Source organism: Mustelus asterias, chromosome 12, assembly GCF_964213995.1.
Source record: "Mustelus asterias chromosome 12, sMusAst1.hap1.1, whole genome shotgun sequence".
In the NCBI taxonomy this organism is placed as follows: domain Eukaryota; kingdom Metazoa; phylum Chordata; class Chondrichthyes; order Carcharhiniformes; family Triakidae; genus Mustelus; species Mustelus asterias.
This window is the reverse complement of record NC_135812.1, coordinates 51,816,859-51,831,100: the sequence shown is the minus strand read 5'-3', so window position 1 is coordinate 51,831,100 and position 14,242 is coordinate 51,816,859. Positions and strand designations below refer to the sequence as shown.

Genomic DNA, 14,242 nt, shown 5'->3' with positions numbered 1-14,242 from the left:
CAATTCCTGATCCAATTTCCTAGATCACCCCCAATCCCATACATCTGCATTTTCTGCAGAAGCCTACCATGGTGAACCTTATCAAACGCCTTACTAAAATCCATATATACCACGTCCACTGCCTTGCCCCCATCCACCTCCTTGGTCACTTTCTCAAAAAACTCAATAAGGTTAGTAAGGCACGACCTACCTGCCACAAAACCATGCTGACTATCACCTATCAATTCATTACTCTCCAAATAACTATAAATCCTATCCCTTATAATTTTTTCCAACATCTTGCCGACAACAGAAGTGAGACTCACCGGTCTATAATTCCCGGGGAAGTCTCTGTTCCCCTTCTTAAACAATGGGACAACATTCGCTAACCTCCAATCTTCTGGTACTATACCAGAGGCCAACGACGACCTGAAGATCAGAGCCAGAGGCTCTGCAATCACTTCTCTTGCCTCCCAGAGAATCCTTGGATAAATCCCATCCGGACCAGGGGATTTATCTATTTTCAGAACCTCCAGAATATCCTGCACATCCTCCTTATCAACTGTAATACTGTCTATTCTACTCCCTTGCAACCCAGTGTCCTCCTCAGCTATATTCATGTCCCCTTGCGTGAACACCGAAGAGAAATATTGGTTCAATGCTTCACCAATCTCCTCCGGTTCCACACATAACTTCCCTCTGCCATCTATAACTGGCCCTAAACTTGCCCTAACCAACCTTCTGTTCTTGACATACCTATAGAACGCCTTAGGATTCTCTTTAACCCTATCCGCCAAAGTCTTCTCATGTCCCCTTTTAGCCCTTCTAAGCTCGCTCTTCAACTCCCTCTTAGCCAATCTAAAGCTTTCTAGTGCACTACCCGAGTGCTCACGTCTCATCCGAACATAAGCCTCCTTTTTCTTTTTAACCAACAAAGAAACTTTTTTGGTGCACCACGGTTCCCTAGCCCTACCAATTCCTCCTTGCCTGACAGGGACATACCTATCACAGACTCGCAGTAGCTGCTCCTTGAAAAAACTCCACATGTCGGACGTTCCCAGTCCCTGTAATCTCCTAGTCCAACCTATGTTTCCTAATTCTCTCCTAATAGCCTCATAATTACCCTTCCCCCAGTTAAAACCACTGGCCCGAGGTTCATGCCTATCCCTTTCCATCACTAAGGTGAACGTAACCGAATTGTGGTCACTATCACCAAAATGCACACCAACTTCCAAGTCTAGCACCTGGTCTGGCTCATTTCCCAGCACCAGATCCAATATAGCCTCACCTCTAGTTGGCCTGTCTACATACTGAGTCAAAAAACCTTCCTGCACGCTTTGAACAAAAACTGACCCCTCTAACGAGCTAGAGCTATAACAATTCCAGTCAATATTAGTCAAGTTAAAATCCCCCATAACAATTGTTGGCGTTCATTAACAGGGGGTTTGAGTTTAAGAGCAGTGGGGTTATGCTGCAACTGTACAGGACCTTGGTGAGACCACATTTGGAATATTGTGTGCAGTTCTGGTCACCTCACTACAAGAAGGATGTGGAGACACTGGAAAGAGTGCAAAGGAGATTTACCAGGATGCTGCCTGGTTTGGAGAGTAGGTCTTATGAGGAAAGGTTGAGGGAACTTAGGCTTTTATCTTTGGAGCGGAGGAGGTTGAGAGGAGACTTGATAGAGGTTTATAAGATGATGAGGGGGATAGATAGAGTGAACGTTCAAAGACTATTTCCTCGGGTGAATGGAGTGGTAACGAAGGGGCATAACTATAGGGTTCATGGTGGGAGATATAGGAAGGATGTCCGAGGTAGGTTTTTTACTCAGAGAGTGGTTGGGGTGTGGAATGGACTGCCTGCAGGGATAGTGGAGTCAGAAACTTTAGGAACATTTAAGAAGCTATTGGATAGGCACATGGAGTACTTCGGGATGATAGGGAGGAAATAGCTTGATTTGGGTTTCAGACAAAGCTCGGCACAACATCGTGGGCCGAAGGGCCTGTTCTGTGCTGTACTGTTCTATTTTCTAATACTTTTCACGGGAGCTATGAGAATGAAGCCTCGCTCCCATAAGTAAGGCTACATTTCATTTTTGAATGAAATGCAGGAATGCATGGCAAGGAAATCAGTGGAACTATCTAATTCGCATGGCAGGGTTAGCACAGCTACCAGTGACCAGGTGGAATTAGCCCCATGGATTTCAGATCAGTATCTCTTCAATTATGGTGACGACAGGATGATGAGCTATGGTGTTTATAAATCTGAATGGGTGTGACAGGGTAGAAAGAGATTATTTCCAGTCACTAAGAACAATGGGTTAGAGACACAAGATTAAATGCAAGAAATTTAGTATAGATAACTCACACAGGATGGTGAGACACTGGAACTTACCTCCAAGTTAGGTCCAGATTTTTGGGAACTCGGGCTGAGTCAGGAAGCCTTTAAGAATTGCAGGCTGGACCCAATTTTGGGATTCCTACTCCATTTCCATAGCCCACCCACTCACAGCACTATGGTTTTCTTCCAGAATGTTTTCAATGTCTATGTGCTTATTTACACAAGATCAAGATGTGTGAAGTGCATAAATAATTTTTGTCATTGGTACTATGAACAGTGGTGTTTGTTTGGCACTATTTTTGAAGTTGTGAGCACTTTTTCCCACAGTAGATTTTCAGAGCTACTTTGCTTATAGTGTCAGTTTCATGGCTTGCCAGACTTGCAATTGCCTCATTTGTTTTGTAAATAATACTGGGGGAATTGGTATGAAGGATGCATGGGCAGAATAAGAACAAAGAACAATACAGCACAGGAACAGGCCCTTCGGCCCTCCAAGCCCGTGCCGCTCCCTGGTCCAAACTAGACCATTCTTTTGTATCCCTCCATTCATGTGGCTATCTATGGTGGATATGATGTGGCATGGAGGATGTATAGGGGCAAGGAGGAGGCATGGGAAAATGATGGGGAGAGGGATAGAGGGGTCCAGGGAACAATGGGGGCATGGGAGATATGGAGGATACTGAGTGGGCATGAGTGAGGGCTTGAGGGCCTGATGGGCCCATTTGTAATCATGGCTATGTCCAAGTAAACAGAGATAGGTCCTCTATCCTCTAAAGCCATCTTGGTTCGGCTTCTGGAGGCAACAGCCCTTACTCCATCTCACCCCTCCCTCCCTAGAACAAAAATATGGCAGATGGGGACACCCTCAACAGAGACGGGTTTGCAGAGTCTGGAACTTCCCCGACTCACTCTTCTTATCCCCTTCATGAGAATCAGTTCCCAGTGATTGAAATAGACATCATGTGCTGACTTTCAAATACTGGCGGGGTTGGTATCTAGTGGGGCATGATTTTAAAATTGCAAGCCAGGAGGCATCTCTGGATCCCAAAATGAGGACAGAGGGGAGGACTCAGGAAGCTTGTCTCCAATTAGTGGTCCATTGAGCTTGTTAGTGGGCCAGGGAGGTCATGGCTGCAATTTTCAAAAGGGTTTCTGGTGAACACAACCAGTGTGGTGCATATTAGTGCATATCTGTCGGGTTCAAAGCAGAGAGAAGAGAAGGGCTTTTTATGACATGAAAATCATTGGGCCTGGGATGCAATCTTGTCATTTAATTTAGCTATATTGACCCCTTCCTAAACTGCTCGTCCTCTACAGTGCTACCGGCTCTCATCTGCCCAGCAGTAGCAGGCTCCATCATGGCTACTGCCTGCCTTTGCTGTTCACACTCTTTGGGCCATTCCCATCTCTCAGTACACTCAGAGCCACTAATTAGATTCCAAACTGACCTCCCGCACTATCAGGGTATTTATATTTACAAATAGCACCGCACGGGTTATGGAGTAGGGACCTGGAATTTATCAGAGTGTTGGGATCCCAGCTCTGCTTTGAAAGTCAGCGTGTAATATAGGTGGTTGAAGTAAAGGAAGGATGTAGGGATATGGGAATGCTTAGGATCGGAACACTGCACAAGTACGATAAACATGAAGACTAAATCGCTGTTTCCATGCTGCATTTTTAAAATGATGTAATTTTGAGGTAATTGTGTAAAACAGTCCTTTCTACTTTCTGTAGCACCTACGTCTTTCGCTGAATGAAACTGGCCAGTGCCATGTTCAGCATCTCTGGTTCCAGACCATTCTCGACATGCTCAAACATTTCCACACTCACCCCATTCCCCTGGAATCCGGAGGTTCTGCTGACATCACTCTCCGCAGTTACGTGCTGGTCACACAACCCGTCCCAGGTAGGAATCTCAAAATACAGTCATGGTTTTGGAACTTCTTTGGGATTTTCTTTTCTTTGTGGGAAAAAGGTGTTTATGTTTAATCAAATTATCTTCTCTAATCGTGAGACATGATCCTCTCATCTCCTGTGACCTGGAACAGCATCAGTTTGATTAAGCATCTGGAATTGCTTCACCACTGACACTTGTGCATGTAGCTGCATATGGCCATAAGCTCTGGAATTCCATTCCTAATTCTCTCTGCTCTTTAAAACCTACCTCTGTGACCAAACCTCTCCTAATACCTCCTCCTCAGTGTCAGTATTTAATAAGAACATAAGAACTAGGAGCAGGAGTAGGCCATCTGGCCCCTCGAGCCTGCTCCGCCATTCAATAAGATCGTGGCTGATCTTTTTGTGGACTCAGCTCCACTTACCCGCCCGCTCACCATAACCCTTAATTCCTTTACTGTTCAAAAATTTATCTCTTCTTGCCTTAAAAACATTCAATGAGGTAGCCTCAACTGCTTCACTGGGCAGGGAATTCAACAGATTCACAACCCTTTGTGTGAAGAAGTTCCTCCTCAACTCAGTCCTAAATCCCCTTATTTTGAGGCTATGCCCCTAGTTCTAGTTTCACCCGCCAGTGGAAACAACTTCCCTGCTTCTATCTTATCTATTCCTTTTATAATCTTATATGTTTCTATCAGATCTCCCCTCATTCTTCTGAATCCCAATGAGTAGCCCCAGTCTACTCAGTCTCTCCTCATAAGCCAACCCTCTCAACTCCGGAATCAAACTCGTGAATCTCCTCTGCATCCCCTCCAGTGCCAGTATATCCTTTCTCAAGTAAGGAGACCAAAACTGTACACATACTCCAGGTGTGGCCTCAGCAGCACCTTATACAGCTGCAACATAACCTCGCTGCTTTTAAATTCCATCCCTCTAGCAATGAAGGACAAAATTCCATTTGCCTTCTTAATTACCTGCTGCACCTGCAAACCAACTCCTTGAGATTCCTGCACAAGGACACCCAGGTCCCTCTGCAATATTTTACCATTTAAATAATAGTCCATTTTGCTGTTATTCCTACCAAAATGGATGACCTCACATTTACCAACATTGTACTCCATCTGCCAGACCTCGCCACTCACTTAGACTATCTATATCCCTTTGCAGACTTTCAACGTCCTCTGCACACTTTGCTCTACCACCCATCTTAGTGTCATCTGCGAATTTTGACACACTACACTTGGTCCCCAACTCCAAATCATCTATGTAAATCGTAAACAATTGTGGTTCCAACACTGATCCCTGAGGCACACCACTAATCACTGACCACCAACCAGAAAAAGACCCATTTACCCCCCCTCTTTGCATTCTGTTAGTTAACCAATCCTCTATCCATGCTAATACATTACCTGTAACACCGTGCACCTTTATCTTATGTAGTAGTCTTTGGTGCGGCACCTTGTCAAATGCCTTCTGGGAATCCAGATACGCCACATCCACAGGTTCCCCATTGTCCACTGCACATGTAATGTTCTCAAAGAATTCCAGCAAATTAGTCAAACATGACCTTCTCTTCATGGACCCATGCTGGGTCTTACCAATGGGACAATTTATATCCAGATGTCTCGATATTTCTTCCTTGATGATAGATTCAAGCATTTTCCCGACTACAGAAGTTAAGCTAACCGGCCTATAGTTACCTGCCTTCTGTCTACCTCCTTTTTTAAACAATGGCGTCACATTTGCTGTTTTCCAATCTGCAGGAACCACCCCAGAGTCCAGTGAATTTTGGTAAATTACCACTAGTGTATTTGCTATTTCTCCCGCCATCTCTGTTAGTACCCTGGGATGCATTCCATCAGGACCAGGAGACTTGTCTACCTTTGGCCTCATTAACTTGCCCAACACTACCTCTTTCGTGATAATGATAGTTTCCAGGTTCTCACTTGCCATAGCCTTCCTGTCATCAATTTTTGGCATGTTATTTGTGTCTTCCACTGTGAAGATTGACACAAAATACCTGTTCAATGCCTCAGCCATTTTCAGTTATTATATCCCCCTTCTCGTCCTCTAAATGACCAATGTTTACTTTAACCACTCTTTTTTTTAAATATATTTGTAGAAACTTTTGCTATCTGTTTTTATATTCTGAGCTAGTTTCTCTCATAATCCATCTTACTTTTCTTTATAGCTTTTTTCGTGGCTTTCTGCTGACGTTTAAAGATTTCCCAATCCTCTAGGTTCCCACTAATCTTTGTAATTTTGTATGCATTTTCTTTCAATTTCATACCCTCCTTTATTTCCTTAGATCTCCATGGCTGATTATCTCTTTTTCTACAGTCCTTCCTTATCACTGGTATATACTTTTGCTGTGCACTTTGAAAGATCGCTTTGAAAGCCCTTCTCTGTTCTTCAATTGTCCCACCATAAAGTTTTTGGTCCCAGTCTACCTTAGCCCACTCCCCCCTCATCTCTTTGTAGTCTCCTTTGTTTAAGCACAAGACACTGGTATTGGATTTTACCTTCTCACGCTCCATCTGTATTTTAAATTCAACCATACTGTGATCGCTTCTTCCGAGAGGATCCCTAAGTGTAAGATCATTAATTATCCCCGTCTCATTATACAGGACCAGATCTGGGATAACTTGCTCCCTTGTCGGTTCCATTACATACTGTTCAAGGAAGCTATCGTGGATACATTCTATGAACTCCTCCTCAAGGCTGCCATGACCGACCTAGTTTGACCAATTGATATGTAGATTAAAATTTGTTTTATAACTGTCACTTAGAAAGGCATGGATTGATCAGGGATAGGCAGTATGGTTTAGAACAAAGAACAGTACAGCACAGGAACAGGCCCTTTGGCCCTCCAAGCCTGGCCAATCATGATTTGTTCAGAGAAGGTCGTGTCTTACCAATTTAATCAATTTATTTTAGGAATAACAAGGAGAGTTGATGAGGATAGTGCAGTGGATGTTGTCTACATGGATTTTAGTAAGGCATTTGACAAGGTTCTACATGGCAGACTGGGCAGAAAAGTGAGATCCCATGGGATACAGAGGAAGGTGGGAAATTGGATCCAAAATTAGTTCAGCAACAGGAAACAAAGGATAATAGTTGATTTGCGATTGGAAAGCAGTTTTCAATGGCATTGATTGGGCCCTTGGTGTTTATTGTTTATATTAATGATTTGGGCTTAATTGTGGAAGTCCCTTTTGAGAAATTCACAGATGACACAAAACTGACCATGTAATTGCGAATGAAGAGTATAGATCAATGGTTTGTTTGAGTGGGTAGAAAGGTTGCAACTGAAATTCAATCCGGAAGAGGACAAACAAAGCAAGGGAATACTCAATGAGAGGGCTGGGGAAGTGAGAGACCTTGGAGAGCATATCCAAAGGTCCATGAACAGGATAGGGGGTTAAAGTGCTTAATAAAAGCATCTGGAATGTTTTCCTATATTGGACAAGGTATTGAATACAAAAGCAGGGATGTAATGTTGGAACGGTATAAATGCTGGTTAGGCCACTGCTAGAGTTGTGTACAGTCCTGGTCACCACATTACAGGAAGGACATAATTGCTCTGGAGAGAGTGCAGAGAAAATTTACAAGGATGTTGCCAGGGTTTGAAAATTGCAGCTATGAGGAAAGATTGGATAGGCTGAGGAGAGTGAGGGGGCGCCCTGATTGAGGTGTACAGGATTGAGGGGTCTAGACAGTATAGACAGGAAAGACCCGTTTCCCTTAGCTGAGGAGTCAATTAACAAGGAGCATAAATGTAAGGTGATTGATAGAAGGATCAAAGGGGACATGAAGAAAATCTTTTTTCCTCAGAGGGTGGGCATCTGGAATTCACTGCCTAATTGGTAATTGAGGTTGAAATGATCAACTAATTTGAAAGGTACCCAGATCTGCATCTGGAGTGCTGGAACTAGCAGGGCTATGGACCAGGTGCTGGAGAGTGGGTTTAAAATTAGCAGCTAGTTTCTTTTTTTTTGTGGCCAGTGCAGACACGGGCTGAATGGTCTCTTTCTGCACCATAACCTTTCTATGGTTCTAACCTTCCTGTGAAACACCTTGGGATGTTTCACTATGTTAAGGGTGCTATATAAATGTAAGTTGTTGGTGTTAGCCCAGTATGTCATTTTAAACAATTGTCCCCTTTCATGTAGGCATGCTGGTGTCCCCTATGACAAGGATATTTGTCGATACTACAGTGAGTTCATGAAACATGTAGTACATTGGTTGTAATTAGCTTGTAGTGATTTCCATTGTTTATGAAGGGGATGGCAAGTCACTCATAAAGGATGGTGACTAGGATTTAACATTCTGTTTAGATTACTTAACTCCGCTGTCTATTTCACTATTTTTTGTGTCAAATTTGACCCTTTGGCATTACAAAGCTGATATGCTGAGGATGGGTCAACTGAGCTCAAATGGAAGGTTGAGGTGTAATCTGTTCCTTTATTTCTCCCCAATCAGGGGTACGTAGGCCCTCCATTTCCTTCCCTTATTGATTGGCTTAAGTCAAACACTGAGTGTGGGGTGACTTGGAGGAACTTGAGCTGCCTCTGCCTGTCTGTGCTGTTAGTGCCTCAGCAAGCAGCATCACTGCCTTAAAGCACCATTTGTTGTTTAAAGGAAAGGTTAATAACCCTGTTCTAGTTTATTATTTGTGACCTGCTAACAAATGGTAACTGTGCACCACAGTGCACAGTTTCAGCAGTAGTACATTATCATACGTATTTTCAAAATTTCCTTTTAACACTTGTCAATCAATTGAACCACTTAAACCATAAACACCAGCATAAAGTTTGTGAGTCCCACTGTTTTGTCAGAATGGCTGGGCTGCAAGGTCTTAAAGCTGGTTCCAACTGTCCAGGTGTAATGATATGGGGCACATTTTTCGATAAGTTATAGAGGCCAAGATGCATAGAGACATGTCGAACACGGCATCTACCACTACAGCAGATGATTGGAGGTATTGAAAAAATTGCAAAACTTGCAAAAGGGCTGAAAGGCAAAATATTCTGGGAAAGTACAGGTTCTATGAGGGACAAGGAGAGATATTATAGTTCTGAAGGAGGCAAAAGGTATTCCTCATATGAGAAGATGCTAACAAGGCTGGAATAAGAAAGGTAAGCACAAGAAGAAACAACGGGTTAATGCATGCCTGGATGACAAAGAGAATATGCTGTAAGGTAGAATTTCCACAGCCTATTTCTGCCTTAATCCACACTTTTCTTATGTTTAAAGGCAAGATTTGCACAAAGTAAGACAAAGTGCAGGACAGTTGGACCCTCTCCCAGAACATGAAGAAATCTTTGTTCATTTATTTGGGAGGGAGCCTCTCAGAGTTTGGAGGGGTACGTATCATATTACTCAAATCCTCATGATATCTTACATCGACATATCCATTTACACTGTGCACAAGTGCATAATACTGCATGAACTGATGGCAAAATACCCTAACACATAGCTGTGCTTATATACCCATAATCGCCATCTGCTGTCTTCATAGAGCAAGGAGAGCTAGGTGGATTCATGCTACCAATCATCACCACCCACACGTTCATTAAACACAGATACAGACACTTTGTCAATTGGACAGTGTTTCCGTCTCACCTTTGAATTAGACGATCATGGGTTCAAGACCCACTTCAGTGACTCGAGTTCATAATCTATTTAGATTATCCTCAGAGAGAGCTGCACATGGTAGAAGGTAGTGTCCTTCAGATATGCCAGCATGGATTTGCAAAGACTAAGTCCTATCTAATTAACTGAGCTGATCTTTTTGAGGCAGTCACTGTTGCAGAAGATAAGAGTGCCTATGGATGTTATGGACTTCCAGAAGACATTCGATAATGTTCCACATAAGGGACTGTTAGGCAAAACGGATACACATGGAATTAGGCAATCTATTGACATGGTTAGGAGGTAGAAGACTGAAAGTAAGGATAATGTACATCTGCTTCAATTGGCAGGATGTGACCAGGGATCTATACTGGGGTCTCAGCCTTTCACTATATTTTGAAATGACTTGGATAAAAGAAGAGAGAAAGGGGGAAAAATTCAAGTTTGCTGATGACAACATGTTAAGTGGCACAGTAAATAGTGCAGACGGAAACAGGAAGTTACAAAGGAACATTGATAGCTTAAGTGGCAGATGGAAGTATGAAGTCATCCATTGGACACGGGAAAGATCAGGGTATTTCCTAAACATTGAGAAGCTAGAAACTGAGGAGCAAAGAGATTTGAGTCCAAGTAGAGAAATCACTAAAAGTTAGTGGACAGCTAGAAAAAAAGTAATTGAAAAGACTAATGGAATGTTGGGTCTTTATCTCAAGTTGGCTAGAATACAAAGAGGTACAAGTTATGTTCAATATATAAAGCTCTGGTTAAGCCACATTTGGAATACTGCATTCAGTTCTAGGAACTGCACCTCAATGAAGGAGAGGAGGTTCAAAAGAATGATACTGGGACTAAGAGGGTTCATTTATGAGGACTGGTTGCATAGACGAGGCTCATATTCTCTTGAATATAGAAGATTAAGGGGAAATCTAATTGAGGTGTTTAAGATGATGAAAGAACATGGTAGGCTAGATAGAGGGAAATTAATTTCTCTGGTAGTAGAGTATAGAACGGGGGTATAACCTTGAAATTCGAGCCAGGTCATTCAGGACTGATATCAGAAAGCACAAAGGTCAGTGGAAATCTGAAATTGTTTTTGTCAAAAAGATGTTGAAGCTGGGGATCGATTGAAATTTCAGAACTGAGGTGGATAGACTTTTGTTAGGCAGGGATGTTAATGATTGCACAATGTGGAACCAAGATGAGTAAATGGAGAAGCAGTTTAACTATGATCTCTTCTTTTTTGAATCATGGGATGTGGGTGTCACAGACAAGGCAAGCATTTGTTCCCCATCATCTTGAATACAACTGAATGGTTTGCTAGGCCATTTCAGAGGGCAATTAAGAGTCAACCACATTACTGTGTGCCTGGAGTCGCATGGAGGCCTAGCGGTTTCCTTCCCTAAAGGATATGAGTGAACCAGATGAATTCCAGATGCATTTTTACAACAATCAAGTATCATGATTACTAATACCTGATATTAGATTTTTAAATGCAAGATTATCTGTTTATTTAACTGATGTTTGATTTTTTGAAACTTTATTCTTTCATTGGATGTAGGTATTGCTGGCAAGGCCAGCTTTATTATCCATTATTAGTTGCCCTCCAGAAAGTGATGGTGAGTCGCCTTGTTGAACTGCTGCAGTCCATATGCTGTAGGTACATCCACAGTGCTGTTAGAGAGGGAATTCCAGGATTTTTATCCAGCGACAGTGAAGGAATGGTGATGTATATCCAAGTAAGCTTGGTATGGAACCTTGAAAGGCAACTTGCAAGTGGTGGTGTTCTCATGTGCATGCTGCCCTTGTCTAGGTGGAAGAGGTCATGGGTTTGGAAGGTACTGTCAAAGAAGCCTTGGTTAGTTGCTACAGTGCATCTTGTAGATGGCACACACTGCTGCTATTGTGTGTCAACGGTGGAGAGAGTAAATGCTGAAGGTGGTAGATGGAGTGCCAATCAAGAGGGCTATTTCTGAATGGTATCCAGTTGGAGTGTTGTTGGAGCTGTACTCATCCAGGCAAGTGGAGAGTATTCCATCACACTCCTGACTTGTGTCTTGTAGATGGTGGACAGGCTTTGGGGAGTCAGGAGGTGAGTTACTTGCTGCAGGATTCCCAGCCCCTGACCTGCTCTTGTAGCCACTGTATTTATAGGCTGGTGATCTTTCGCCAAAGCTGCTGAATAATTTACTCAAACTACTGTCAATATTAAAATAGAGGTAGTAATAAAGAAATTTGATAGGGTAAAAATAGAGATACTTAAAAGATTGATAGGTCTCAAAGTAGAAAAGTCACCAAGTCTGGATAGAATGCATCCTAGGTTACTGAGGGAAATAAGGGTGGAAATTGCTGAAGTTCTGTCCACAACCTTCCAATTCTCTACAGATGTGAGTGTAGTTCCAGAGGACTGGAGGATTGCAAATGTTTAAAAACAGGGAAAGGGATAAACCCAGAAACTGCAGGCCAGTCAACTGACATCAATGGCAAGGGTAGGTTTGAGACAGGGTAAAATAATCCAGGACAAAATTGATTGGCACCTTGATAACGGGCTAATTATCAAATTAGTCAAACATGATTTGCCTTGATGAGATCCACACTGACTTTCATTAGAGTTCTTTGATGAAGGGTTATGAGGATAGTGTTGATTTTGTTTTGATTCCTGAGCAAGATCTCCCCCAGCCATCCTTTGGAGCAAGGAATGGGAAACACAGGAAATCACTAACAAGTTCCTATCTCAAACCACTTCTGTAAACTAAATGGTACACTTTTAAAGAAGGGGCATGAACAGAGAGACCTGGGGGTTTATAAACCTGTTGGACTTTAACTTGATGTTGTGAGACTTCTTACTGTGCTTACCCTAGTCCAATGCCGCCATCTCCACAAACAGGTTCAGAACAGGTCAGGTGCAACCAACTTCCTCCACTGGGGCTTCGGTACAAATCATGCACTTATGGAAAGACACAATGTTGTATATTACTAAGGAGTGTCCTCTCTACAGACTAAATAGCCGACTAATTACTATAAACTCAACAAATGAAGTGGCTATCACATGGCTTCAGGGATTTGCATTAGCTAAATAAAATAAACAAATGGTTGGCGTTGTATATACAAACTTTGGAAGATGATTTGTTAGCATACTTCACAGTGGACCTATTAGCAAAATTACAGCCTAAACAATTAAAGGGCTATTAGCAACGTGGATTAGAAATTAGCTGAGGGATAGAAAACAGAGTGTGAACGTTTGCTTTTCAGATTGGGGGCAAGTCTACAGTTGTGTCACCAGGGTTTGATACTATGACCATTACACTTTTTGATATACAGAAATGGCCTGGACTTGGATATATAGGACATATTTCAAAGTTTGCAGATGCCACAAAACTCACAATGTGGTGAACAATGAGGAGCATTTAGTGGCAGTTGAAAGTGGAGGAGGACATAAGCTGTGGAAATGGGCAGACACAGTGGCCAGAACATTCCGGCCATTCACGCCGGCAGGACTTTCCCGTCTTGTCAATGGCTCACCCCTGCCTTGGGTTTCCTGTCAGTGAGGGGTGCATTCAATGCAAAATCCCGTTGCTGTCGGCCACTGTGAAACGCACGGCGGGTTGTTTGGTACATCTTGCTTTAATGCAGAGAATTGGAAATAATTAATTTTGCTCGGATGAACCAGGAAAAGTGAGATAAACTAAATGATACACTTTTAAAGAAGGGGCATGAACAGAGAGACCTGGGGGTTTATGTTCACAAATCTTTAAAGGTGAAAGAACAAGGTTGTTAAAAACAGATTGAATCCTTGCGTTTTAATAGATGTATATATTACCAAAGCAAATCTTTACTCATTTGAGGCCTAACCAGTGTTGAATATTGTGGCTAATTCTGAACAGCACCCGAGGGGAAGAAGGGTGCAGATGAAACTTACTGGGGTGACTCTTGGGATGAACGGTTTCAGTTAAGTGGGGAAAGAACAAAGAACAGTACAGCACAGGAAACAGGCCCTTCGGCCCTCCAAGCCTGTGCCGCTCATTGGTCCAACTAGACCATTCGTTTGTATCCCTCCATTCCCAGACTGCTCATGTGACTATCCAGGTAAGTCTTAAACGATGCCAGCATGTCTGCCTCCACCACCCTACTTGGCAGCGCATTCCAGGCCCCCACCACCCTCTGTGTAAAATACGTCCCTCTGATATCTGAGTTATACCTCGCCCCTCTCGCCTTGAGACCGTGACCCCTCGTGATCGTCACCTCCGACCTGGGAAAAAGCTTCCCACTGTTCACCCTATCTATACCCTTCATAATTTGGTACACCTCTATTAGGTCTCCCCTCATTCTCTGTCTTTCCAGGGAGAACAAGCCCAGTTTACCCAATCTCTCCTCATAGCTAAGACAATACCAGGCA

At 42.9% G+C, this 14,242-nt stretch overlaps 1 protein-coding gene across 2 annotated transcripts in view; it reads left to right on the top strand.

The window, feature by feature from the left end:
• The window catches only part of sh2b2 (SH2B adaptor protein 2), a 118,556-nt gene that overhangs the window by 91,180 nt on the left and 13,134 nt on the right, over positions 1 to 14,242 (top strand). For both annotated transcript variants that reach the window (XM_078225216.1, XM_078225215.1), the window contains exon 8: positions 4,054 to 4,225. In XM_078225216.1, the coding sequence (XP_078081342.1) occupies positions 4,054 to 4,225 (172 nt within the window). The remainder of the gene's footprint in view (positions 1 to 4,053; positions 4,226 to 14,242) is intronic.